The 26,994-nt window shown below is 46.6% G+C and overlaps 1 protein-coding gene across 4 annotated transcripts in view; it reads right to left on the bottom strand.

The window, feature by feature from the left end:
* The window catches only part of MEIS1 (Meis homeobox 1), a 137,316-nt gene that overhangs the window by 89,093 nt on the left and 21,229 nt on the right, over positions 1–26,994 (bottom strand). For all 4 annotated transcript variants that reach the window (XM_055328930.1, XM_055328929.1, XM_055328931.1 and 1 more), the window contains exon 7: positions 15,794–15,905. In XM_055328930.1, the coding sequence (XP_055184905.1) occupies positions 15,794–15,905 (112 nt within the window). The remainder of the gene's footprint in view (positions 1–15,793; positions 15,906–26,994) is intronic.

Raw genomic sequence — 26,994 nt, 5'->3', positions numbered from 1 at the left:
CCTCTGTTCTGTCACCGTCTTCTGAAAGACAGCGTGACATTCCCGGGTGGTTACAGATGCCACGGCTTTCTTTACTTATATTTGAAAATTTCATTCAATGGACCTGTTCTCACAAAAAAAAAAAAAAGTGTTATGCAAAGCTTCGCCTGAGATAACCCTCCCGAGAAAACCTGTACTTTGAAAAATAGAGCAAATGGTCAAACATTTTTTTAGAAAAAAAAAAAAAAAGATTGAGCCTGTATTATTAAATCATACCGGTGACTACCTGAAAGGATACCCGGTTCATAAATCCCACAGCCAGGGTTCTAAAGCTCTCTGCAGGAAATTATGTCTTAGATTCTGGAATCTCAAGCTGCCCCCCGACTTCTGTCTAGAGAGAAACCTCCAGCCCTGGGTCGCTAGTATCCCAGAGCTCTCATAAGGGCCACACTCGTCAGCAGACCAGATTTTCATCCTAGGTAGCCGGGAAAATATTCCAAGACAGTACACCGTTACTCAGAACTCTCTGAGAACACAGCAGATAGGAAATGATTGGAATTACATTTACTTACTCTCCCATATTAGCATTAAATTATTAGTTGTATTAGTGCCTTGCGTTTACATTAAACTTGCAAATCATATAGACCCTTATTTCCATTCTATGAGCATCTCGATTTTTTTTTCCCCTGCACGCATATCTAATCATTTGCTTACCTCTTATCACTCCGGGAACCCACAGTTTTTAATTCCATGGATTTCCACAGGGCAAGAATCTAGGCCACCGTTTATGCACAGAAATCAATTCATCCATCACTACACTATGCATCAAAACAACATTTTAAGAGCAAAAGTTGAAGCCGGTGGCGTCAAGCCAAAGCATCTCTCCTCGCAAGGAAAATGCAGTGGGATCTTTAAGAGCAAGAAGGACAGGTCACCCCCAGGCTCTATGCCTCGCCAAGATGCGGGGAATCCGTAATGGCCCCGAGTTTCTGGATTCAAATCTGGAACTTAAGGCTGGGTGCCCAAAGACAAGTGCTGATGGCCACAACCCCCAGGGTACTTTGGCGGTAAATACATTCACCGGGTCAAGTTTTCTCTCTCCTTGCCCCTGGTCAAATCACGAACCAGTGGTACTTTCATGTTTTTGATTAGAATCTGAAAGAGCATTTTTTGCACCATGGTGCTTTTCTACGAGATCTGCATCTCCCAAACACAGTATTATATTAACGGGATAGTTTCAAAAGAAGTCATGTTCCTAAACATCGTAAATCACAGGAACGTCATCGGCCTCTTCCAAAACTGTATTCAATCTGCTAACTACACCATTCACAAGTTACAACAATCTATGCAAATGTCCGTTAAAACTATAAGAACGTCCCCCCCACCCCCACCCCAACCCAGCAACCCCCGTCTCCCAGCCCCATATCCTTTTCCCACAGGCCAAATGAAGGTGAATTAAGAAAATCTGGCAAAGGGTACGCCGGGCTATTGCCATTTCCCACAGCAAATGGGGTATTTTCCTCTGGGAATAAAACATTTTCTTTAAACTACTGTTTATAACCCTTATCAGCTCAACAGCAATAGAGCCATCAAGTCCAATCTCTTGTGGAAAAAAGTCAAGGTCAACAAGTACTTGCATTTTTGTTTATCTTTAGCTGCAATTGCTACTGACATTCAATTGGGTAATAAACACGAGGTCTGTCAAATGTTCCCAATGAACAGGTGATCCAAAAGCTATCTCAGAACAAGGCCACTGCCAGGTAATCAAACAGTCTTGTTATTACAATTATGATTTGAGTCCATTTATTTAGAGGTGCAAACATCAGTCAGTCCTGAAGGGATATTGCCCTACCATTCCCACCACCGCCGGGGAATGGAATTGAGGAAGTCCAGGAGGGCCCTGGCTGGAATGACAGTAATGTGTGCGCTCCCACGGGCGGAGAACCACCCAGAGGAGAGGCTTTCTCCCCGTCCCTCTTGGGTGGAAAGGCAATTTCGTGCAGCTCGATACGGCCTTGTCCTCTGTGCTACGCCGCCCGGGTTCCTGAGCCCAGCTGCCTCTCTCTGCCTGAAAACCAATTCTACGGTTCTGTGTGTGTGTCTATTTGGAATCGTTGCATTATCCCTTTAAGCCGGCATGGTTGCTACATTAGAAGACACTTCATTTTAGCTTGAAGAGTGCTGGGATTTGTTGAGCATGTTTAATTCTAAGGAGTCAGATAGATATTTGGAATAAAGGCCACATACTTCTTTCCAGTCCATCGTGAAACTCACTGTTATCAACAGGAACTATGCATTTGGATCCGGGCAGCACCTGGCTCCACGCCATTTTCGACTTACAGATTAAAAATAGAATCTGTTCCAGCTGCAAAGTAAGACACGTTAAACCTACCGCCTTCCAATCTGAAATATGAAAATTGAATCTAAGGACCATGGCCACTATCTAAGGCGAGGACTCTGGGCCACATAATGCAAACCTATTGTCTCCACTTCAGTTATGAAAAACGAGCCTAAGAGTAATGATTATGCTTCTTGCGATGTAGCTTTTATTAACATTCTATCATTGAGCAGAGCAATTAACGTTTTCCAAAGCCGACCCCTTTCCTATCAAGAGCATCGGGACATCTGGAATCGAAGTGAAGGGCAATCCTACTAAAAATACCCAAACCCACATCCTGGGAAAGAAAGTGAAAACCAAAAGGGAGCAAATGGAAAAATTCTGGATACACAAAATGAAGTACACGGGTTTTCAGGCCGACCTTCAACGTAGGCACACAAAGTACCAGGTGATAGTGACGTTAGTCTAAAAAATGTGTAGTTTCGATATACAAAAAAAACCTATTTTTCATGCTCTAGCATTCCGGCAGAGAGTAAACGCGACCAGAACTGCATCAGCAGCCGGGGTGTACACTATTCCCCGGCCCGGAGCCTCCGCAGTCCTGGGCAGGTGATCTGAAGACTCTCCAGAGGCAGAAACCCTCGCCGGCCGGGAAGGGGAAGGGGCCGGAGCACACGGGCCTGAGCGTCCAGTGGGAGCCCCGAGCACCGAGGCCCGTGTGACAAAACATCGACTCTGCAAATACTCAGGAAATGTTCATCAATCAGCTGTCAAGCCGAGGGGGAAGTCACCTCCTTTTCAGAGCAGTAAACTGATGAAATGAGTCACGGAATTCCCATGACAGCGTGGCTGGCCTCTTCCTTTCCACCCAGGCCGTGGTCCCCACGGGCCGGGCCCTGCCCCGGGAAGCGGGGCGGCCGACTTCCGTGGGTGCCCCTCGGGAAGGGGGAGGAGAAGCGCTGCTTCTGGCCAGCCGGGCCGGGAGGAGAGCCCACGCAGGGCCCGCGGCCCCCGTGTTGTCCCCGTGCGTGGAGGGGAAGCTACGTGCAGGAGACCGGGCCCCCGGCCGTGAGGGGCCTGTGCGCGGGCAGCGGCGTCCTGAGCCCTGCCACCTGCCAGGCTGTCCCCAGCCCACTCCCCGGGCGTCCCCTCGGCCCAGCCGGGCTCCCCAGGCCTCCCTGTCTGCCCTGCCTTAAGTCACGGCCTCCACGTTTTGGGGCGACTACAGCCTGACTCCCGCTGTTCCTCCCGCACTCAGCTCCGCACGACGCCCCCGGCCTCCCAAGCGGACTCCCCACTCCTGAAGACAACAGATAGGATCCCCACGGCCCGCGCGGCCTCTGGCCTCCCCGCAGACCCCTCCTCCCCCCGAAGCCACCCTCAGCGCCTCCAGGGCTCGTGCTCCCACCTTCCTCCTCGCCTTCGCACCAACTCACTTCTTTGCCTCACGCGTCCTTCTACGTCTCCACCTGCGCCGAGTCCCCATCACACACTTGGCCCCCTGGAAGGCTGAGGCTGGAAGACTGCGAACGCAAAGCTGACCGGGGCGAGGGCGAACTCCAGGGATGGGAGTGCCATGGGGAGAAGGACCCCCATCCGGGTCCCCTTCGGGCTCCGTGAGAAAGACCGCTGTCGCGGAGTAAGGATGCGCCCACGGAACGACACGGGGAGGCCACGCCTGTGCCAGGTACTTGCTCCATCTCTGCCAGGTTGGCAGGCGCCCCTCTTCCACTTCCACGTGCCACTGGGCCTACTCAGTCACGAGCCTTAACCTACTGCGTGTTAGGGGCCCACCCTGCCACTGGACGGTCAGCTTCTGGGTGCCAGGAAAGCCCTCTTCGCCCCGTGTTCTGACATTGGTCAGAGGACTGGCACATAGCAGACGTTCACCTAATACTTATTAAAAGTTAGGGAACGGTGTGATTTCTGCTTTCCCTCTATTATCTTTGAAAATACTCCTCCCCGAAGCTTTAAGTATACAACATCAAGCAAGATTTTTTTTTTTTTTACTTGCACTGAATGTACTCCCTTCACATAAGGGGGTTGGTGCTGGGAGATGGTGAACCCGATATTCGTAACGCACAGCCCCCCTCTGATTTAAATGGGCTGAAGTCACAGTCCCTTGAACGTCCATATTTAGAGTATGGTACCTGAATCTTCTCAAGCCAGCACCCTACTTCCTCACGGCCTGATGAATGTCTCGGGTGCCACCAATCCTGTTTCAGGGGACAATGACCAGCATGACAGGAGCATTCTCACCATCGTCACTGGTCCCAAGGACAGGGAGAAAAGACTGGGAAATGGAGCTGGCACATCGTGCAATGGGCAGGGGAAGGAGACGCAGAAGGGGGAAAGGCGTCGCCGTGAGACAACTGGCACCCTGGACTCGGGTTCAGAGAGGCCTCCATCTCTTTCAACCAGGGAGGTCAAGACTTGCTTAGGTGCCAAGGAGCCGAAGGAAGACTGGGCTGACCCTGAATCCAGGCATCTATCTGTCTCGTCAAACGGGTGAATCAAATATTTACCTGGCACGGGTTGCGTCTGCGGCCCTGCGCTAGGAGCTGGGCAAGTGCAAGGGGGGCCATGTCACTCACTGGATTCCCCGGGTGAGGACACACGCGAGGATCTCTCTCCAGTCTTCACCCCATTCAACGGGATTCTTCCAAACAACGTTCACGGACGGACTCTGTAAATCTTGTAACTGATTCTATTTCACTCTTCATTTTGGCTGCTGGGTAGCTGAGAGCCACGCTGACTACTTCCAGCAACTGCACGTGGCCCTTGACAGTCCGCACGGCTCCGTGCTGCCCTTCTGGCTGGCCTCTTGCTTGTTTTCCTTTCACTCTCATTTCTTCGCATCCCGACTTTCTCCTATCGTACGCTATGTGCTTTTGTTAACCTCCTTAACCCTTCCTCAGAACGGAGAGAATTTAGAAGTACATTTTAAAATTAAGAGAGACCCTCCTCTCCCGAAGTGTCCAGATACAAGGGCACTCAGGTGCTGTGTGTCCCGCCGTGAGAGGGGCACTCAAGGGAAGATTCAAACCAAGACAAAGGAAATGTTTAAAGGGACAGCGTTGATCAAACGCTAATAATCTAGCAACACGCACGTCAGGATTTTCTACCCTCACCCTCAATTCCCCCCTCCTGACAAAGATACCAATCTGAAGAAAGCTGGCGATTTTCTAAGTACGTTCATACCGTCTTTTTCTCCTGATATGGAAAGAAGCAGAAGAAAGTTCTATCTCTTTCATCCTTTGTTAGGAAACGAGGTGAGCTATGTCTAGGAGGGAATGCATATGGGTTGATATCGGTAAATGGGGGAAAGCCAAAGCTAATTGTACTAATCAAACAGAATGCTTTTAGGTTAAGTAATTATGGAAAATTATCTGCAAGACTGAACTAATCCACAAAGCCAGACACTTGAGCAAAACCCAACTTACCAACTACACTTCTGGGACCAATCAATGTAATATTTATCCACCTTCCCAACCTCATAATAATTAAAAAATCATTTAACCCCAAACCATAAATTTAACTAAAAATACTCCCCCCCTCCCCCACACCCACACAACCAACTATACTCAATATTCTTCCCCTCTCCCCCAACTTCTTCTATCAACCCCCCCCTTTCATTACCACATACATAAATTTCCCTCCCCTCCACCCCACCCCTTTAACCCCATTATAATAACTCAACAAAAACATTCCTAAACCCCAACCCTCCACCCATAATATCTCCCCCCAACACTCCTCTATTTTTCCCTTTTATCCCCTAACTTCTATAATCAACATATTTTTCACCTCAAACTTATCCACCCCACCCCCCCCCACACCCCCCCAACATCCCGACTTTTTTTTTTCCCCCCCCCCCTAAAAAATCTACCAAAAAACTATCAACATAACCCCCCAAAACCTTCTACCTTCCCCCCCCCCCCCCCCCCCCCCCCCCCCCACCCCCCCCCCCCCCCCCCCCCACCCCCCCCCCCCCCCCCCCCCCCCCCCCCCCCCCCCACCCCCCCCCCCCCCCCCCAACCCCCCCACACCCCACACCCCCCACCCAACCCCCCCCCCACCCACCCCCAACCACCCCACCCACACCCCTCCCCCCCCGCCCCCCGCACCTCGTCAGGACAGGTGAGACCTCAATATCTATTTACATTTTGACTGAGACTGCCACGTGATTAGCCATCTGGCACCCAGAAGAGATCAGTGCTCAGAGAACGTGGTGTAATCACAGTTTGAAAGCACGAGAGGGTTCCCAGTCCTCTTGAATAAATAATTATCCACCCATGGCCATGTGCCCATAACTATTCCGGGCACAGGAGATGTAAAGATGAAGAAGACACAGTCCCTTCGCAGGAAGCATCCCGGGGAGGCTGATGCACGGGTGGCTCACTTCAATATATGAGAAAGGCTAAGACACGGGATACCATGACCACACAGAAGAGGGTGACTCCCTCCGATCTGGGAGTTCACAGACTACTTGCTGAAGATGACACTTGAATTAAGTTCAGAAGTTTTTAACTCGGGGCTACTACAGAACCTCCCTCCACCTTGGGGGCCCAGGGTTAGAACTCAGAAGACCCCTGTACTTGGGAGGGGAAAGATTTACCTCTTATTCTCACTAACCTCTAACTGGAATTATATTTCTTTCAAGTGCGTATCTAGGTAAGTAACAAACCACAGAACCATTAGCAGGACCTGTAGCTTTGTCACCAAAGGAAACCATATTTACATACAACAATACGGTTGTTACAAACATCGTAAAAACATCATTTACATTCATCACTATTTCAAAAATGTGGTAGACGATAGAATCACTGCCAGACCTCGTTATTTAATGCATATTTAACAAAGCTCTTATATCATTTTATTACAGTTTGTTTTTTAAAATATTTTGATAATTGGATTTCAATTTAATTAGCTTCCCTTGTAGTCCTATGTATTTTATTTTATACATTTATAAAAATATTACACTGACAAGGCATCCATTGACCTTGCCAGATATCCAAAGGCATCCCCTTTCCCCCAAAATGGCAGAGTTCCCTGCGAAGGATGAGAACAAGTCAGCAGCCAGGTGACTAACGGTGGAGAAAGCAATGGTGACCCCAGTGGTCAAGGCAGCAGAGGCCCCGAGTGGCCAAGTGGCTAAGCAGGAGGGCCGAACCAAGTTCGAAAGAGTAGGCCACGGATCCAAGTTGATCTCACGGGGCCCACCAGAGGCTGAACCAAAGGAGAGGTGTCCGTCTGCAAGCTAGGCCAAATATCTCACACCCTGGCTTTGGGTCAACAGCCCCGATCACAGCGTTCACCGCGTCTGGGTCGTTGGCATATTGTGAAATAAACACACTCAGAGCTCCCCAAGAATACTCGTTATTTAGAGAATATTCCGCTTACACAAGCTTGATGCTCTTGGTGGCACACACAAACTTTCTGAGGGCAAATAATACGACCTACTCATTCTTAGAGCCTCATACGGAGCACCTGCCATGTAGCAAGTGCTTTTAATCCATTTTTGACGCCTTGACTCAAATGTATACATTTACCCCCACACACACCTTAAATACAATTCTTGATAATATTTTGGCTCATCCGCAGGAGCAATTACAATTCGCAACTCTTTTTTTTTTTTATCTCCTTGGGCTACATTAAATGGATACTTCCCTAAAATTAACTTCCTTGCCTCTGCCTTGCCAAGAATGACACAGTGCGAAGAATCCACCCCTGGGACAATGGGTTCTCTCCTGGTTTATTTTCTTGGGTAGAAACTGAAACACGTGTTTAAGCTGTGCCAGGCAGGCTGTGTGTGGTAGCCCTGGAATGCCTAAGGAAGGCTGACCTGAAAAACAAGTTACTGCTTTATGGCTTAAAACCCCATGCAGAATCAAGAAGGGAAAGAAAGTGGGAGAGAATAAGAGAAAAGAAAGGCCTTAGTTACAAACTGCGTTAAAGAATCAAATAATGACACATTAAGATCTGGGTTTTTAAAGCTCGGGTTGCCATTTTTATCATTAACATGAGGCAATAAAACCCATGTTATTAACGTGAGTGTGGAGTATGTTCTTTTATATGTGATGCACTTGGGGGAAAAAATGCCTCACAGCTCTGGAAAGAAAGGACTGAGCATTACAAACAACTAACTCTGAGTCCACTACAATAGAAAATATATTCCACTCTCACCGAAAAGCTAATGCTGTTGCAGCCAGAGAGGCCTTCTCTGATTTACAGCACGCTGAGGGCAACTGAGAAGAAGATATATATATATATATATTTTTTTTTTTTAAAGTTTTCACACTTCCTGGCTGCAGAGCCAAATGATGAATTGACATAACATCATTATTCATGTGATTCTTCACCACTCATTTTTTATTTAAAACTATCACATGACTCTTGCGAGACCAGTGTAATTAATTCTGGGAAAGCCAGAGAGAATTGGGGTATAACCTCAGAAGTTCTACAAGTCACGCTGGAGCTGGTGTTTCTTAAGAGGCAACCGCAGCAGCAACAACAACGAAAACCCATGCAACTCGCTCGCATCCATCACCTGCAACAAAACTCCGCTGTTGGCACAGGTGATGGTGGCAAGTATCCGGAGCAGGCTCCGCATCACTTAGGGAGCCCGCCACCACATCGCAACCCAAGGGGAAAAACTGAATTGCGGTTTTAAGGCCGTACCTAACAAGTGTGATACCTTTTAAATTTCAAAAATTAGAGTAGGAATTTGATAAGATATCTGGACCGTGAGTCCACACATAAATAAAAATGAGCCATCAACAGAAAATATAAGAAATGACCCCGTCGGCTAATGCCCCGTCTCTTCCAATCGAGGGTCAGACCTATTCAAAGCCAATCACAGGAGGATGGAATCAGTAAAGGTCAATCAAAGGCAGGCTGAAACTCCAACTGTCTAGCTGACCTTCAGAGCTTGTGACAAATTGGTATCAGTCAATGTCAACTAATGACAGGAGCTCTTTGGCTAATCAATTGTTCTAAAAATGATCAAGAAAACTACTCACAGGACAGCTCATTTTCACATCAATGCCTGTGAAGTATGAAAAGCTCATTTTTTTGAGTTTTTAATAAGCTCATAAGTAAAGCAGTTACTTGGTAACAGAGGTCACCTTACTGAAAAGACAGAACCTTTGTCTGCCTTTTACATATTCTTTTATTACCATATTATAGTAAAATTATGCCATGGATATGCCAGAGGGCTACATAATAAAGTAGGTAACACTTCATGCACTCCCGGCAACAAATACTTCTGTGTCGGAGGGAAATATATTTGGGAGTAAATAATAATTTCGAATGCGTCCTTCAGTGGCTCAAGATGAAAAACACTGACCTGGAGCTTACCAGCAATATCGCCCTACTAGTCGGGGAAGATGCACTCTCCGTGCAAACACTCGCAGCCGAGTGCGTGCCCCCCTAAATAGACAGTTACCACTTTTTAGGTGGTGAAGTTATTTTCCTTTGTTTTTAAGATGACCTGCTTTGGTGATGCCAGAAGTCAAGAGAATGGAGAACAGCAAACAGTTACTCGCACTGGATGGGCCAATAGAGAAGGAAAGGTGACTACGGCACGAGGCGTTCTGGGGAACACAGTGCTCTGTCTCTGCATCTCGTCCAATGTGTTTGATAAGTTAATGATAAGGACCTTTTGATAACAGGGATCTGCTGAATGTAATCACTTCCCCTTTCTTTTTTACACCTGACTTTTCTTCCCATCAGGAAATCGTTTTCCCCTTCCGCCTGCCACTGCATGCAAAGGCCACCCTTTCATCTGCAGACCCACATGAAATGTAACCAAAGTAACACGCGGGGCTGCCGTGGTCTGAGGGCCGAGGCCTGCGGTCACAATGATATTTTACTTTCCTCTCCGAAGCATGTTAGTCAAAAAAAAAAAAAAAAAAAAAAACCTGAGGGCACCATTGAAATCCAAGAAGTCCCCGCAGAAGTGTAAGACTTAAGAAGTAAGTGTGAGCAAACAGAGATCGTTCAAGCTACCCTGACCGACAGACAGACAGAATGAAAAAAAAAAAAAAAACCCAAACAAACATTTGTTTGATTCACAGGGTTCTTGGGTTATTATAAACACTGTTTTAAAAATCTGTCGGGATTTAAAAACAAAAACAAAACAAAACAAAACAAAAAAAAGAAAACCGTTCCTAAACAAGCAGCGTTCACTTTGTGTTTTCATCTGAAAACCGGCAGATTAGAGATCACATCCCAAACCTGACTTGCTTGCGGGTAGTTTGTCAAATTAAAATATCTTCTGTGGCCTGCACCGCTCTCGAGTCGTCCATAGGAAAGAAATAAAGGAGGGAGGGCGACACTTAAGCCGAGCCATAATTGGAAGTATGTGAAAAATGAAGTGTCAGTTTGGTCAATAAAGGGCAAAGGTCAAGGGGAACTGCAGCCCAAACTCTGGGAGAAATGTGCTCATTAAGACACCCAATCAGAGCGCGCCTTGCCACCTATCCCATTATTCATCGGACAGCTGACTGTTTCCAATGCCCGGGTTTGGGCTGTTATTACTTTTCTTCTTCATGTAAAAAGGCGAGCTGGTATATAAATCCTTGCTTAGTCATCTGGAACATAACGTGGCCCTTCCCGCCGCCCCCTCCCCTCCCCGCCTCCTCCAGGCCCGGCTGTGCCTGCTGGCCTCCCAAGCCTGGAACAACTGCCTTCAGATTCCCTTCAATAATAAATGGGATTGCCTTCCGCCTATAGGTTCCCTGAACTCATACAAAAGCTGGAGCGGGGGTGGGAGGGCGGGGAGGGACACTGGGAGGCATTACAACTATTGACACATTATTAGAAAGAAATAGCAGTGCTTTTCAATTATTCCTCTTTAAAGAAACATGCTGGTTTGGCCTTCTTCTTCTTCTTCTTCTTTTTTTTTAAGATACTATTGTGGAACTGAGTCCTGCCCCCAAAAAGGAGAAGTTCAGAAGTGGGTTTTAGAGGTTTCAGCGATCATTAAGGCCCTTTAGACTTGAGATGTTTTACATCAAATTTCGACGTAGAAATAATACTTTTTCTTTTTCCTCACAAAAGAGGAAAATGAGATGAGCTGTAAATGGGAAATGCTCTGCAAGAGAGATGCCCTTATTTGTTTTGTCTGCTCCTATTCTCCACTCAGTAAATCTCTGAATGAGTGAAATGGTATAGGCTCTTAATGCATAATACAAATTAATCGTATCAATCATCACGGTCCGCTGGAAATACCTCAATCATTCCACTTAACACACACACACACACACACAAAACTAGATTCTCACTCCCCAGCAGAGTATAACCCCCCTGAGGCTAACGCCAGTTCTGGCACATTCACAGCTCCGTCATCACCACTACAGAGACAGGGCGGGCCCAGTGCCCACACTGGGGAAAGAGATCTCAACTTGGGTTTAAACAGGAAGAGTGTCCACCGATGGTCTGTTTTCCATTCCCAGCCACACTAAATCACTGGGGGACACGGGCATCAGGAGCATGGGAGCTTGGAACCCACACTGTGTGGGTTCGGGTCCCTACTCTACCACCACCTGGTAGGTGACTTTGGGCAAGTCTCCCAACCTCTCTGAACCTCTGTGATCTCCTTTACAAAGTGAGAGATGGACATGCCTACGCTGACACCCCTTAATATGTTACTGGATTCTTTTATTACTATCATATACTCATCTCTCTTGACTTTGAACCAAAAAAAAAAAAAAAAAAAGGAAGGCGTGCCCAAATGCAAAATTTGGTCAGTCACGGCTAAAGCTGCTTGTGAGTTGTAGAGTGACTGCAACAGGCCTCCCGGGAAAGAGTTCAAATTCGGTGGGGCAAAGGCACCAGGTGGGTGTGGTGCTCTGCTCCAGACCACGCGCTTCCTAGAGGAGGCCCTGACTGTGGTCAGCAGGGCAGCTGCCCACGGTGGGACAGAAAAGACGTGAGAGAGTCGCATATCTGCCGATGTGCACCTCATCTTATTTACGAGACGTGGCCTGGGGTCCCCATCCTACGGGACTTACAAAGCAAGGCCAAGAGACAAGATCCTAAGGCTGAGTCTGACAGTTACTTCCACATTTCTGACCTTTACTTTTTTCCCTTCTGAAATGGGAAAGGGGCAAATGCTAGGGATAAAAATCAAAATTCAACCTCCTATCTTTGGGAGTGCTTTGAGGAAGTTAAGGTGTACACAAAAACCGATGTCATAGCAACAGCACCAGTACCCCCCCACCACCACCACCACCAAATACAGATGTCTGGCCTTCCTTCCAAATGCCAGCTTCATAAAGGAGCCTCACTATTAAAGACTCAATTTCCGGCAAATGGCCACAATTGTTAATATCAAATGAAAAGTAGATGCCACAGGAAGAGTTCCCGTGATAAACAATTTGAGTTGGGGGAAAGATGTGTGATGTACATCGCAAATAAACATTAAATCTCTGAACAGTAACCATCTTTAGGGTCTTCCTGATTATATATCTTACATATGCTCTTTTAAAATGCCCAGCATTGGACTTTATGTTTTATTTTCTTATGCTTAGGTAAAAGTTTGGACTAAAACTATTCCATCAGTCGCAAGGGCCGCTAACTTGGCAAGTCATCAGGCACTCAAAATCCCCCAAATTGCTGGAAGGCTAACTAGGAATTGTCACTGTATTTTGAAATCTGTCAGAACATTACGAATTTCCTGAATGACTTATTTAATGTATGTGTTTATTTATTTTTACTTTGGAAGTCCAAAAGGACAGGACTCAGTTGAGATACAGTCTGTCGTATGCCTACGTCTTGTCCAGATAAGGTAATTTAACTGAAGACTAGAGCCTACAGGTTTCTTTCTTTCTTTCTTTCTTTTTTTTTTTGTGCCACAGGTGCCATAATGAAGTAGTGAAAAATGAAAAGGAATGAGGAAAAAGAAACACAAGTACAAATAATACAGTAGAGAAAGTTTTAAAATATGTATAACTCCAGTCTGTGGGGGAAACACCTCTTTGGATATATTCTTGACAGATTGAGTTATTTCTGTCTATTGGGTATGTATAAAGACATATTTATGGATTTATAAATCTTTTGAAGAGGGCTGTTATTTACCCAGTTGACTAAAATGGACTCAAACTGTGTAAATAACTATTTAGGACATGCACTACGGGCCAAATACTGGCACAGCTCACACGTCTACGGCTGCCAGGGCAAACATGGAAAAGCTACCGTGCGCAGCTAATCCGAAGGCTGCACAAAGACCCAGCCCCACAGGTCTCAGGGATGAGAAGAGGTTTAGAAGGGTCGTGGGCGGCATGGAAATGCAGAGAAGGAGTGGCGGTGACACTGGGACGCATCATCCTGCAGTTAGCAAGGGATGAAGCGCGGGGCCCACGAGGGTCGTTGTAGAAAGGCCCACCGGAGCGCCGTCAAATGATACCGCTTACGTGAAAACTCTTAAGATGCAGAATAGGGGGTGGTCTTATGTGAAAAAAATATAAAGAGAAACGAGGTAAGTCGAAAGCTCAGGTAGTGTGAGAGAGAGACATCTCCGGCTTACAATGAAATTCATTATTACATTGGCCTTTGGAGAACACTTGTTGAAGGAAAAGGAAACATGCAAAATTCCTAATTCCTTGTTGTGACACGTCACTGGGGAAGAGCTGGGACAGGGCCTTTGCCTCCTCAAAATCCTTTTATCAGATTATCTTTGAGAAAGCATATATACTACTTTTTTTAAGATGTATTTATTTATTCATGAGAGACACAGGCAGAGGGAGAAGCAGGCTCCATGCAGGGAGCCCAATGTGGGACTCGATCCCAGGACCCCGGGGTCACGCCCTGGGCTGAAGGCAGACACCCAATCACCGAGCCACCCGGGCGTCCCTATATGCTACAATTTTAAATTCGAGGACACTTCAGCAGTTTGCAAGCCTTCACAGCAGCAGCTAAACCACCCACCTGTTCCTAGATGAGATGTATATGGGTGTGGGTGTGAGTGTCTATCTTTTAGAGCAAAAAATGAAAAACAAACAAAACAAGAGGCTACGACCTCATGTGCCAATTCTGAAGTGTCCAAAGAAGAATTTAGACTCCATTTACGCCTTTCTGAAAACTCATGGAATAAGCTGAGAATAGGGCTTCATACTGAAAGTGCCGACCTCATCTTCACGACAGCCGCGTGAGCAGCAGCACCATCACACACACACACACACACACACACACACACTTGAAAGAGAAAAGGCCCCATGGATTCTTATGCTGCATATCATTTTCCAGTAAAAGTCAGAGGTCAGAGGTTACACATTTCTGCCTCAGCTCTGAACTGGTTTACTATCCTGGGCTCCATTTTTACTACACTTACAATTGTGGTGAAGTCAGCAACTTTTCTTTGAACAATACTATATCTCAAATGCTTAAAATTATATGTGGAGAAGTAATTCCCAGTCCAGAGAGCATACATGTGCCATAAAAAGAAAAGAAAAAAAAAAGAAAGAAAGGAAACTTCCTGGTTCTGTTTTCGAATGAATTATGTCAGATTCATTTTAGACTTTGCAGTTCTAATGGGTACAGCCCAATGTCTGTGAGAAAACAAAATTCTTCTGCTAACGGCACTCCGATGAAACATAATCATCAAACCAGATTTTAAAGTAGGCACCTACTGTGGGCTCAGAGTCAACCTCAATAAAGCCGTCTTTTTATCTTCAGATAGAGAATTCTCTCTTAAGCTTTAGCTTGCGCTGACTGAACACAAAATTCCGCTGCAGCAGGTCTCACAGAAGCCAGTACAAGCCATCTGAATACTCATTCACCTTTTTTTTTTTTTGCAGAAGATTAACTTTATGTTAAAACTTTATTTCCTACTAGTCACGGTCAGGCATGCACACCCACGGACACCCAACTACACGCACAGGCGTGTGCATTCAAGGAACGAGATGGGCTACACTGATCTGGCTTCTTCTCATTTTGTTCTAATTGTCTAGAGTCTGACTTTGCAGTAAAGTGGAATGCTTAAGAGATTCGGGTAAGTAAACCCGGGAAAATGGCTTCAACCCAACGGAGGGGGGAGCCCGATGTGTGCCCCTAAAAGGCCCACTGCCTTCGAAGCGTCTGAAGACGCCATTGACTTGGAATCTTGGAAGATGATTCTTCACCATCTCTTGAAAGGCTCTAAGGGCGAGTAATAACAATACTCTTCATTTGTATCGCAGGCCATTGGTGCCAGACTATTTCCGCACGTTTGAACTTCCCATCTACCCTAGTCTTGTCCTCAGCCAACTCACCCACCCTGTTTGTAGGGAGGTGGCCGGGTGACAGGCAGTTGGGCAGCTGGAATGGCAGAGAAGAAGAAAGGGCCCAGAGAACAAAATAAGATAAGCTGATTCCCGTACTGGGAGGGGTTGATGTTCTAGGAAAACGTGTACAAATGGTAGCTAACTGGACATTTCGGACTTTTCAACCCTTAAAAATGAAACGAGTAGCAAAAGAGAGTGAGAACTCCTCTCCTACCTTGCTCACTGCTGTTATCTCCACTGTGTGATGTGTGGCCACCGCTGGAAGGGCCCGGGGTTCCTCCGGAACGAGTGGATGCCGTGTCATCGTGATCTCTGTTCCAAGAGGGCTGCGGGGGCACAAATCAGAAATCCAAACGGAGTGGTCGGTTAACAGTGGTCCGGTGGGATCCCGTCAGGCAGTGACAAAGCCCCGGGAGGCTGCCAGGGACGGCCGGGCTGTCTCCCCCGTCCCCCTTCACGAACGGTGCCAGCTCGGAGCTACACTGACACCTGTAACACGGGCCGATTTCTGCTTCTGGGCTAAAATAGCACCTACGGATGGTTATTCCGTAAGCAATCGCTTTCTTACCAAGGAAAACAGAAACATTCCAGGCAGAGAAGGGGGCCGGGGCCGGGGCCGGGGACGGGGGCGGGGGCTGCTGCCACTGGATTCTGACTGTATTTTTAACACCAACCAACCCTCTGGCACGACAGTCTGCTACTACTCTGAAAATGCAAACGGAGAGCAGTGGTCTATCACACTGTGGTTTCTAGAGGCCTCTGATTCATCCTGGAAGACAAACATGGCAAAGCTTTGAAGACCTCACAATTAGGCCGAGGTCCATAATAGCTAGTATGTGTCAGCTGTTTGCCGGATGGTACATGGCAAATGGACCGGGCACGGGGACAAAAAAGGAATGAGAATAACAATAGATTCACATGGACTGTGTACACTCAGCCCCATGCCGAGCCTCCTTGTACTATTGAACGGAAAACAGATGTTGCTTCTTATCACTGGGTGCATTTGAAAGTAACATTCAGATAGGAAAAAATTGGCAGTAAATTAAATTCTTGGGGAAAACAATCATGGCAACACTTCTCCCAAATCTCCCTTTATCACCAGAAAAGATTTTAATTAGCTTTTAGTGCTAGCTTTCAGAAACAGCCTGATGAGTCACTGGTCATCCTGCACAGTAGGAACGATGCAGAAGAGAAAGCTGGTTCTTGGCTGGGAAGCGGGATTTGTCTTCAAGATTATCAGGGGGCAAAGGCAGGGTGAGCTTGCCTGTAAAATACGTCTGCGTCGTTTCAGCCCTAGGGCGTCACGGTTCGGGACTGTTGTCCTAGGAAAGTTTACGGGCCACTCCCCACCCCCCCTCCAGCCCGCGTCGTTTTAAATGTGCCGCGCAAAATCAAAGTGAGCTTTGCTTATGCCTCTAGAGGTGTCTTCGCGTCCCAGAGAAGATAAGAGAGGCTGAGATAGAATGTTCCTGACACCCAGGGAGAGAGAAGAGGGAAGATCCCACCGAAGAGGCCTGCTGTAGAGGGATCCAGGGAAGACTCCCTGTCCCCGAAAAGGATGCTTGCCTGCCACCCAACTGGGCCAGAAGATTAACGCGGGCCCCCCCTCCACCGCTCCCCGGCCCCCAAATCAGATAAAGTCGCAGAAAGATCCACCAGTCGCAGGTTGGACTCAACCGTTGCACGCACGGTCTCAGAAACGGTGCTGATGAACCCGCGGAGGCTGCGCCTAAAAGACCCGAGAGCTGGGAGAGAAGGGCTTTCCGACAGACAGACACGCATTCGGCGGCCTGTCAGGAGAACGCTGGGGGACGTAATCTGGAACACCTGCTCAGAATGCAAACAGTTAACGCATAAATTTTCAGTTTGTCCAACTGCAGCTCTAAAAGGGGGACTTGTTTATTCAGAGCTCTGCAGAAAGAATGGTACAGCACCCAGGGGACAGACAATGCCAGGCACAAAACCCCGGTGCCTCGACATGTAAAAGGATGTTTTTCTCTGTGCTACAAATCCCACTTGAAAATATAATTAGAAGGAGAAAATGGCAAAGTATTGCATTAACTGTAATTGAACAAAAGACCGGCAAGGCATGTGGGAGGCTGCAGGAACCCGCGGGAGTTTCACGATGCATGAGATCCTGCGAGTGACATCTCCTGGGCTCTCTCATTTTATTTATGTGGTCCCTCACTACCAGTGTTGACTGGCGATCTGACTCGTAATTAATAGAAAAGCTACCGATAACAAGCTAAAATACAGGGCGACAGAAGAACCTCATCAGAGGCATGTTGGTTAATCTGATTAAGACTGGGGACTCCAGAAAGGTGACTTAGAACCCAAGAATCATTCCGTGTTATACAGGAAACTGTCCTCCTTTATGCTACAACAGACCTGATATATTCACTATCTTTTAATGAGCTCCACTGATTTATTCAGCTCCGCTCGGCTCCCTCCCCCACTTTTCTACTGTGCAGGATGTAGATTAATTCAATGCTTAATTGTTTAGTAAATTCAATTTTCCACATTCTATTCTGCATAGCTTTAGCTAAGGTTCTTAAATCTTCAGCAGTGAGCCTTGAGCCCAGTGTTTGTGATCTGTGCCTACCTTTTTTCATCACCATTTTTCTTCATCCACCACTTAATTCACCATGAAAAGATTTTCCTTGCTGGAAATTCTGATTCCGCTATGATCTGTGAGGCATTCCGATTCATTGCATTTTCATTGTGTTGGGTCTTAGATGCCGGGCTCCTCTTTTCTCACAGCTATCGCCACATTATACAGGCATTCATGCAAGAAATGTTGGATTCCACCTCAGTTTATCCAAATTTTGTGCAACCTATATGTTTAAATTTGTGTGTTCACTGAAGGTGGGAGCCAGTATTTTCCCACCTAATCTCACTTGTCTCGCGGCCTCGCTCAGTCCAGAGGGGCCTGTGGTTCCTGAATGCCCTCCTCCGGCATGAGAGCTAACTTTTGTGGTCCTCTCTTGAATTAGCATTTCGGGTATTAGCATTTCAAGAACGGTAGAGTCATACAAAACTGAGCATCAGGAGAAATCCACAAGGTTACCAAAACAGAACAAGAATTATGTTTAGTTCAGTTCATTAAGCATGATTAAAGTCTAAGTCTCAGAAATAGCTCGTGAACCCTTCTGGCATAAATATGTAAGGCAGCCCTAATCAGAAAGAGCTCCCCCAAAATCCATCTACTCGAGAATCTCAGCTACAGTAACGTATATCTCTGTGACTCTCAGTGGTTACACCAAACAGCGTCATCATTATTTTTAAAATAAAATATGTGCATACGATTATGTACATATATCTGTGAAGTTGTGAGTTGCTTGGGGCCACTTGTAAAGTAAGGTTGACAGAATAAAATCAATGATGCATTGCATTAGATGTATGGCAAACCGTAGTCACGGTTCTAAATTAGGGCCCCGAGAGGCTTTTTTCTTCAACGTACATAATTTCAGAGAAAGCGACACCTATGTTCTCATCTACTGGAGATCCATTAGGACAAGAGGTCCTAACCCAAAGTCCGGAGACCTCCTAAAGACTTCGGTGTGTGTGGGGGTGGGGGTGGGGCGTTGTGGGGAGGGAGGGTCTTGTCTTAGCAATAATTGTGTTTATGGACACACTTGCATTCTTCTCCCCCGGGGAGAGTGTTCATCAGATTGTCAAAGGGGCATGTGATTCTTTAAAAGTCTGAGGATCACTGCTGTAGCAGACACTCACAGGGCCAGGTGGAAGAGCTAGGGCTAGGGCGACCTTCATGATCGTGGGGCCAACACTTTCACCTGACATCGAGAGCCAGTGGTCCTCCAGACCTTATTTCTTTTGAATAAATGGAGGTGGCCAGTTAGAGGCTTCGTGTCATCAGAAAGTTCCTGGTCAATATATAAATATGTAGCATACAAACCAGTTTCATTTCCATCTAATTTCCATTCATACTTTGTCTAGTTGAGGAGCCCCCAAAGATAGCCATTTTAAATATGTGGGGGATGCCTGGGTGGCTCAGTGGTTGAGCATCTGCCTTCGGCTCAGGTCGTGATCCTGGGGTTGTGGAATCAAGTCCCACATCAGGCTCCCTGCTTCTCCCTCTGCCTGTGTCTCTGCTTCTCTCTCTATGTCTCCCGTGAATTTAAAAAAAAAATCTTTAAAATAAATATGTGGAGCAAGCCAATGATTCTCCCCCATGTTTTCTCTCTTCAATGGCTGAACACTCTCATGCCTTCTATCATTTCTTAAGAATGCTTGAAAATAAGGAGTTTTTTAAATGATGCTATGCTAAGATTCATTGAGTGGTATTTTTTATTTATAAGGCAATTATACGGGTATCTGGTAGTCAAATAGAGGCAGTGACCTCCTTGACCACAGGCTCCTCCAGGGCAAGGATAATACCTGGATCTTCTCTGTCTTGTTCTTTCCTGGCTCGGCACAATGTATGGTGCATGCTAAGCACTCGGTCAGGGCTTAGGGAACTAAGCTGAACCGCTCATCGTTTACCATTCCACCAATATTCCAACAGACGAACTGCAACTTCCCAAACTATCCTTCCCCACGAATAAAGCTATCCATTGGGAACTTTTCCTCCCTTGAGCTTTTCCATTCTTTTTCTATCTAGGCCTTAATTTGAGGCATAACTTCTGGTCCTCATATCACCTTTCATGTTTTCTTTAGACAATTCCTTTCACTACTGTGATTTGAGTTCTCACTCACATGCCTCTAAATTTGTGTCTCTGGATCTCTTCTTTGGTCTTTAGACTTGTATGCCCAACCACCTGCTAAACCACTTCCATGAGAATATGTTCATCTCACTCAACAAGTCCAAAGCTAAATTCTTTATCTCTCGACCAACATCCTACCCGTTCTTCTTTGTTATTGATCCTAGTTGGCATAACGCCATCCATCCATGGCATAAGCCTGAGGATCATCCATGACACCTATCTACTTCCCCGCTGCTACATTCAATCGGTCATCAAGTCTCGTTCACTTTTACCCCTAAATAGTTCACAAATAAATCTCATTTTTCCCCTGATTGCTGGTCTTGTTCAGTCCCTCCCAGCTCTAAAGAGATCAGTCAAATCACTTCTCAGTTCAATTCCACTAGAAATGAGGACAGGAACTGGTCATTGTTGCTTGTCATTGCATCTTGCCTATCAAGCTCAGTGCCCGGCACGTGGCTGGCACTCAGGAAATGTTTGTTAAATGAATGAACGGCTCCCTACTGCCTACAGAATACTACAGTCTGGGGCCCTTGGCCCTCATATAGCAAGCCCTCATGGTCCACCTCCTGAGGACCATTCCTCAACTGCTCCTTGTACTCCAGGAAGTGGTTTCTGGCAGATACATTCTGCTTGTCCCTCCAGGCCAATCATCCTCGCCCCTCCCCCACCATCACTCGGCCTGGCCCCAGCCCCTAATTACTCCCTACTTGCTAATTAAGTTTCAGCTCAGCTAACACCTCCCTCAGAAAGCCTTCCCTGATACACACATACACTTCCCCCAGGATGAGTGCGGTTCCTCTCCCCTGAGCACGAACAGCACCTCATGCACACTTCTATCATTTCACCCCCATCTTATTTTGTGGTGTCCTGTGGAATTCTACACTATGAATGTTTTGAAGTCCTGAACTTTATCTCATTCATCCTTACACCCTCCGTCCCAGGAAAGTGTCTATAACACATTAAATACAGATATATTTCTGAACGAACAAATGAATGACTTAAGTGATATGTAAGGGACCCTTGTGTTAAATTGTCATGTGATACTGTGATCTCCTATATTAAATATCACAAAAAAATCTGAAAAATGGGGATCCCTGGGTGGCGCAGCGGTTTAGCGCCTGCCTTTGGCCCAGGGCGCGATCCCGGGGACCCGGGATCGAATCCCACGTCGGGCTCCCGGTGCATGGAGCCTGCTTCTCCCTCTGCCTGTGTCTCTGCCTCTCTCTCTCTCTCTCTCTCTGTGACTATCATAAATAAATAAATAAATAAATAAATAAATAAATAAATAATAGTTCTTTAAAAAAATCTGAAAAATTATTTGCACAATTTAAAAACATCTCATACACCTGCATTCACACACACACACATACGTATATATACATATATATAGTGATGTGTGTATGTGTATATATATGTGTGTGTATATATATGTATATACATATATACAAATATACTAGGGGTTAGGGGTACCCGGGTGGCTCAGTTGGTTAAGTGTTCAACCCAATTTTGGCTCAGGTCATGATTCCAGGGTTGTGGGATCAATCCCTGAGTTGGGCTCCCTGCTTGGTGGAGTCTGCTTGGGATTCTCTCTCTCCCTCTCCCTCTGCCCCTCCCTTCCGCTCTTTCTCTCAATGAACTAAAATCTTATATATATGTGTGTGTGTGTGTGTGTGTATACATATATATACATACACATATATATTTATATATATCATATATATTTATATATAAGTATATGTTCATATACAATTGATATTTATACATATATTCATATTTATATATCTATAAAATCATATATATATATATATACACATACTCAGTTGCAGTATAACATAGTCGAAAGGAAATTTGAAGGTAGCCATATCCCAGCTGAAATCTGGTTGCACCACTTACACGGCTTTAGGCAAGTCACATCCTCCCTAACTCTTGATATCCTAATCCATAAATGGGGACCAAAAAAGGCTCCTTTATCAATCACATCCCAATTTAAAAAAAAATAATAATGACCCTCTGTAGGCACAACATGTATATTTCCAGGCATGCAGCAAGCACTCAATAAATGACAGCTACTGGGATCCCTGGGTGGCGCAGCGGTTTGGCGCCTGCCTTTGGCCCAGGGCGCGATCTTGGAGACCCGGGATCGAATCCCACATCGGGCTCCCGGTGCATGGAGCCTGCTTCTCCCTCTGCCTGTGTCTCTGCCTCTCTCTCTCACTGTGTGCCTATCATAAATAAATAAATAAAAATTAAAAAAAATAAATGACAGCTACTAACGCTTTTAATGTAATGACATAGGTTGACCTGGTCAAACCTGAAATATCTACATACAGGTGTATTCAGTTTATAGACCCCCTGGAAAGAACAGCTCACCTGAGTATGCCTTGGGCTATCTCCCAGCTGCTGTGTGCTCAGGGAATGCACACTGATCTTATTTTCACCTTCAAATAACATGATTTTACAGGTGGTTTGCTCCTCCCCACCCCATCATGTTTAATTTGATGCCTAATATTTATAAATCACTCTGCAGTATACAAAGTACTTTGACATATCTTCTCAGTTGGTCGTTTATCACATCAGTATGATGTCAGAATCATTTTTTTCCCCCGGACCAAAAATAGTGGGATTTCATTCTTCAAAATTTCTACCCTACCAGTCCCAGTCAAAAAGGTATAGATAAATGAGAGCCCGGTGATCTCGACTCCGAAGAGGTCAGCTAGCAGCTATGCAGAAACTGATGAAGTAAATCATCATGGGGCTCCAAAGGTGAAGTTGGTCTGCACCTATCTGCAGGTGCTTTCTCTCTGGGAAGTGCATTCACTTTTTTTTTTCAAACCACCAGGGTCTCTTTAGCAAATGATCTCTAGTGGCCTGCAAGAGCTGGCTTGGCTCCCAAAGGGAACAATGCCAGTCCCTCCAGACCAGGGGAGTCTCCAGTCCACGGGTGGAGCGCACCCGTGTGCCCCGCACTCCTGCGCTCACGTTCCCACGCCTGCATGGTCCGCGCTGGCACCTGCACTTGCAGGCCTGTGCCTGTCCGGGAGCCACGGCAGGGGAGGCTCCCTGGTGGCCACGCGAGACGCGTCCCCTCCCCCCTCAACTCCGCACGTCTGTCTCAGCAGTGTCTTTCAGGACCCTGAGAGATGCAGAACTTCAGCAGAAACCAGGCCTTATATGTCCCCCACTCAACGATGCCATCTGGGAGAAAAAGGAACCAGAGGGATCCGTACACGGAGAGAGGAGGAGGGAAGGGGTTCAGGGACTGCTGCAGAAGGGGATACAGGTTTACCAGCGCGTCCCTGGAGCTGAGAAGTTGGCAGTCCTGGGATCGCTTTATTTATGAGTTGCTCAGAGTCTGACAGGCTGAAAGCCCTATTTAAAAATCGTGGTGGCCCCCACTTGCATCCGCCTGACAACCCCAGCCTACAGGATAAGCACTGGGCTCATTCAACCACCAAGAAGCACCTACGCCTTGCTAGAGCCCTGGGTAAAACCTGTTCCTTCTCAAGACATACTCCTCTGAGGCTGTGTCTATCCAACTTCCAATTCAGGTTCATTCGGAATAAAAGTATAAAATTCTTTACACAGATTTCTAAAAAAAAAAAAAAATCCCTGGAAATCATTAAGCAAATTCATTTAAGCATGACAAGTTTGGGCAGCGTGTTTTGTTTTAACAAAACTGTCCTCTTACCCTTTAAGCTTTTAGATATGTTTAAATACCAGAAGCTCACAGATTAATACTTGAGTGTGCACACAGGCCGTGGATTCAGGGGCCGCGTGAAGATGTGCTTGAGAGTGGTTCTGGAAGCGAAGCCTCTCCTAAGTCCACGCTCCAGCCTGCTGAAAGATGATAAAGTCGGGGAGGCGGGTGCTGTGCCGGGTGAAGCCTGGCGGTGGCCTGAGGTGTCCCCAGGGTGGCCCACTCCTCACGAGGTTATCTCCCTCGCACACTTCTTCCGACTTTCTCCCTGGACTCTCCTCCTCCTTCGCATTTCCTTCCCTCTCCCCGCCCGCCACGCCTTCTCCTCTGCCAAGCGTGCAGGCCTGCCAGGTTCTGCTTGAGCCCCTGTTGAACGCCGCGATAAGAGGTGCTTATTGCTAACCCACTTAACGGAGGCCCGATGGCTGATTTTTGGTGACTCAGGGCAGATGGCAAATTAGGGGTGAAACAATGGAAATCCAGCATCCCCACTCAGAATCCGTGGCTCTCACCAAGACACCACACTGCCTCTTCCAGCCCTACCGTATTTCCATTGTGAACTTTTTTTTTTTTTTTAAATTTTTATTTACTTATGATAGTCACAGAGAGAGAGAGAGACAGAGACAGAGACACAGGCAGAGGGAGAAGCAGGCTCCATGCACCGGGAGCCCGACGTGGGATTCGATCCCGGGTTTCCAGGATCGCGCCCTGGGCCAAAGGCAGGCGCCAAACCGCTGCGCCACCCAGGGATCCCCCATTGTGAACTTTTAATCTAGGAACGCATCTCGGCGATTACCCAATTATCCCTTAGTTATGGTGCTCACCACGCTGGGGCCAGCCGGCGTCTTCCCTCATAGCAGAAGGGTGTCTGATTCGGCATCAAATAAGGTCGATTTCTAAAACCCTAAAACTTAGCAACTGTGATGCATTGCCCGAAGTACACAGACACGTGCATATACACTTGGGTGTCTAGGTATATGGTACAAGAGACAGCGTCTGTTAAACTGGGTCCCAGATTTCCCACTTCTCACGTACCACAAATAAAACCGACAAAAATGATAATTTTTCAAACACTGAATCCTCTATTTCTGTGTAATGAGGCATGGAGAGAGGAGGAGAAGAATTTTTGTGCTTTTTTGCCTTTGGTGAAAACTCTCCGAGGAGTAATTTCACCTTTAAATGAAAAGTTTTGTATCAGGTGATTGCATGAGCTCCAGGAATCCCCGAAGCCTCAGGGTCAGACATGGAGATGCACAAGTGCACACTCACTACTGCCCTGCACACGGCAACCTGCACCCACTTCCTCATCCTCGTGCCCATGAGGAAAGAAGGCCAAGGGACGTGGAAAGGAACTAACTTCAATGTCCCTAATTATGCTGTAATGAGATCTAAAGCAGTCTGGCAGCCAGAGGCATCTTTAAAGTGTACCAGCCCTTGAACGCTTTGCCTGCTGCCCTGCCAGGGGGCGTCGGTGCCCAGCTGCCCCCTCCCCGGGCTCCGGGCCTGGTGGCGGCGGCAGGTGTGAGGGCAGCGGCCTTAGGAGGCCGGACCCGGCGCGATGGGCCACCTTCCTCGTGCCCCTTAGGATCTTACTTTTGCAGCCTGCCATCTTTTAGGGCTCAACTCCAACACTCTCAGGTCGCTCGTTACCAACCTGCAGAGTGGAATTAATTCATCCACGCCACGAACAACCAACCGACAAGGTCGAGGGAGAGGGCCTACGGGCGTACAATGCCCCCCAAGGATTCCAAAGCTTTCCTCGCGAAATCCACCCAGCACTGAGACCTGTTGCCCAGCTTTTCTGCATCGAGAACCAAGGCCCGCACCGTCTCGTGGGGACCCCACCGTGATCTTGGAAGATTCTTACGTGGGGTGGGTACATTCCCAAAAAGTGCACGGGGAGAGACCCCAGACCACCAGACCACCAGAGGGAAACTACTACCAAGGGATCACAAGCAGCCTTACCAAAACCTCGCGGCTGGAGAGCAGAGGAGTCATTTAGAAATTAGTCGGCTGCAGTGAATGTTCAAATTCTACTAAGCAGTTTGTTGTGGAGAAAAATCTCATGAACGGAAGAGACAATAAAGCCTTATTACACTAGGAATCTTAGTAAAAAAAAAAAGAATACTTATTTATGTTTCAATAATCTCCCCTTTCCCTCTGCCATTGTGTTCCGCTGGCATACAATTAATAAAAGTAAACCCTTATATTAAATGACTTTAATGACTGTATATACTTCTACTCCCGAAATACCTGTGAGCTGTAATTCGGAATTAAAATGTTTAAACAAACAAACACTCTCATCCAACTGGCACCACCGTATTTCCAAATATTTGTATGTAAATATTTCAAACCATACTCCTTATTTATTCCCTGAGAGCTTTCTGCTGAAGTCCAGATTCTTTTCTATCGTTTCTACTGAGAAATGGCAGAAGAATCTGTAAGTTATATGCCAATATACCTGAGGTTATAAAACCCCTTTTTGTAAGACGGCCGGCTTCCCGATGTTTCTACCATACATCTGTAACTTTGTGTTCAGTGCTCCTCATTCCGCAAACAAATTAAGATAAAATAAACGCAAATGTGTCTTATATAAAACAACCTCAAACCACAAATTTTCTAGGCAAAAAGAACAGCCCCTGATAATGCACAAAACATTGTATCCTGAGCACGAGTTAAGACCTTGCAAGCATCTGGCCCCTAGCCACCAAGCATTTGCACTCAGAAATGGAGAAAAGTACTTAGCAGAGGATCCGCACAAAAACCGTCACTGGAGGTTGAATCTGAAAGAGAATGTGTGGTGGCTCCCTGGGCTATCTCAGCCACACAACCGAGTGTCCGCTCTCCTCCTACACGGAGGAGATGAGAATAAATCGTGACCCCCTCCTAATAAGAATTAAAAAGACATTTCCCTGAATCTGCACGATTGTAAGACGGTCTCTACAATAACACCTCCTTAGCAGCCACCCCGTCTCCCCTCCCCAAGTCGAACTC

This window comes from Nyctereutes procyonoides, unplaced genomic scaffold, assembly GCF_905146905.1.
Source record: "Nyctereutes procyonoides isolate TBG_1078 unplaced genomic scaffold, NYPRO_anot_genome, whole genome shotgun sequence".
Lineage (NCBI taxonomy): Eukaryota > Metazoa > Chordata > Mammalia > Carnivora > Canidae > Nyctereutes > Nyctereutes procyonoides.
The sequence above is the reverse complement of the archived record's forward strand: the minus strand, read 5'-3'. Positions and strand labels throughout refer to the sequence as shown.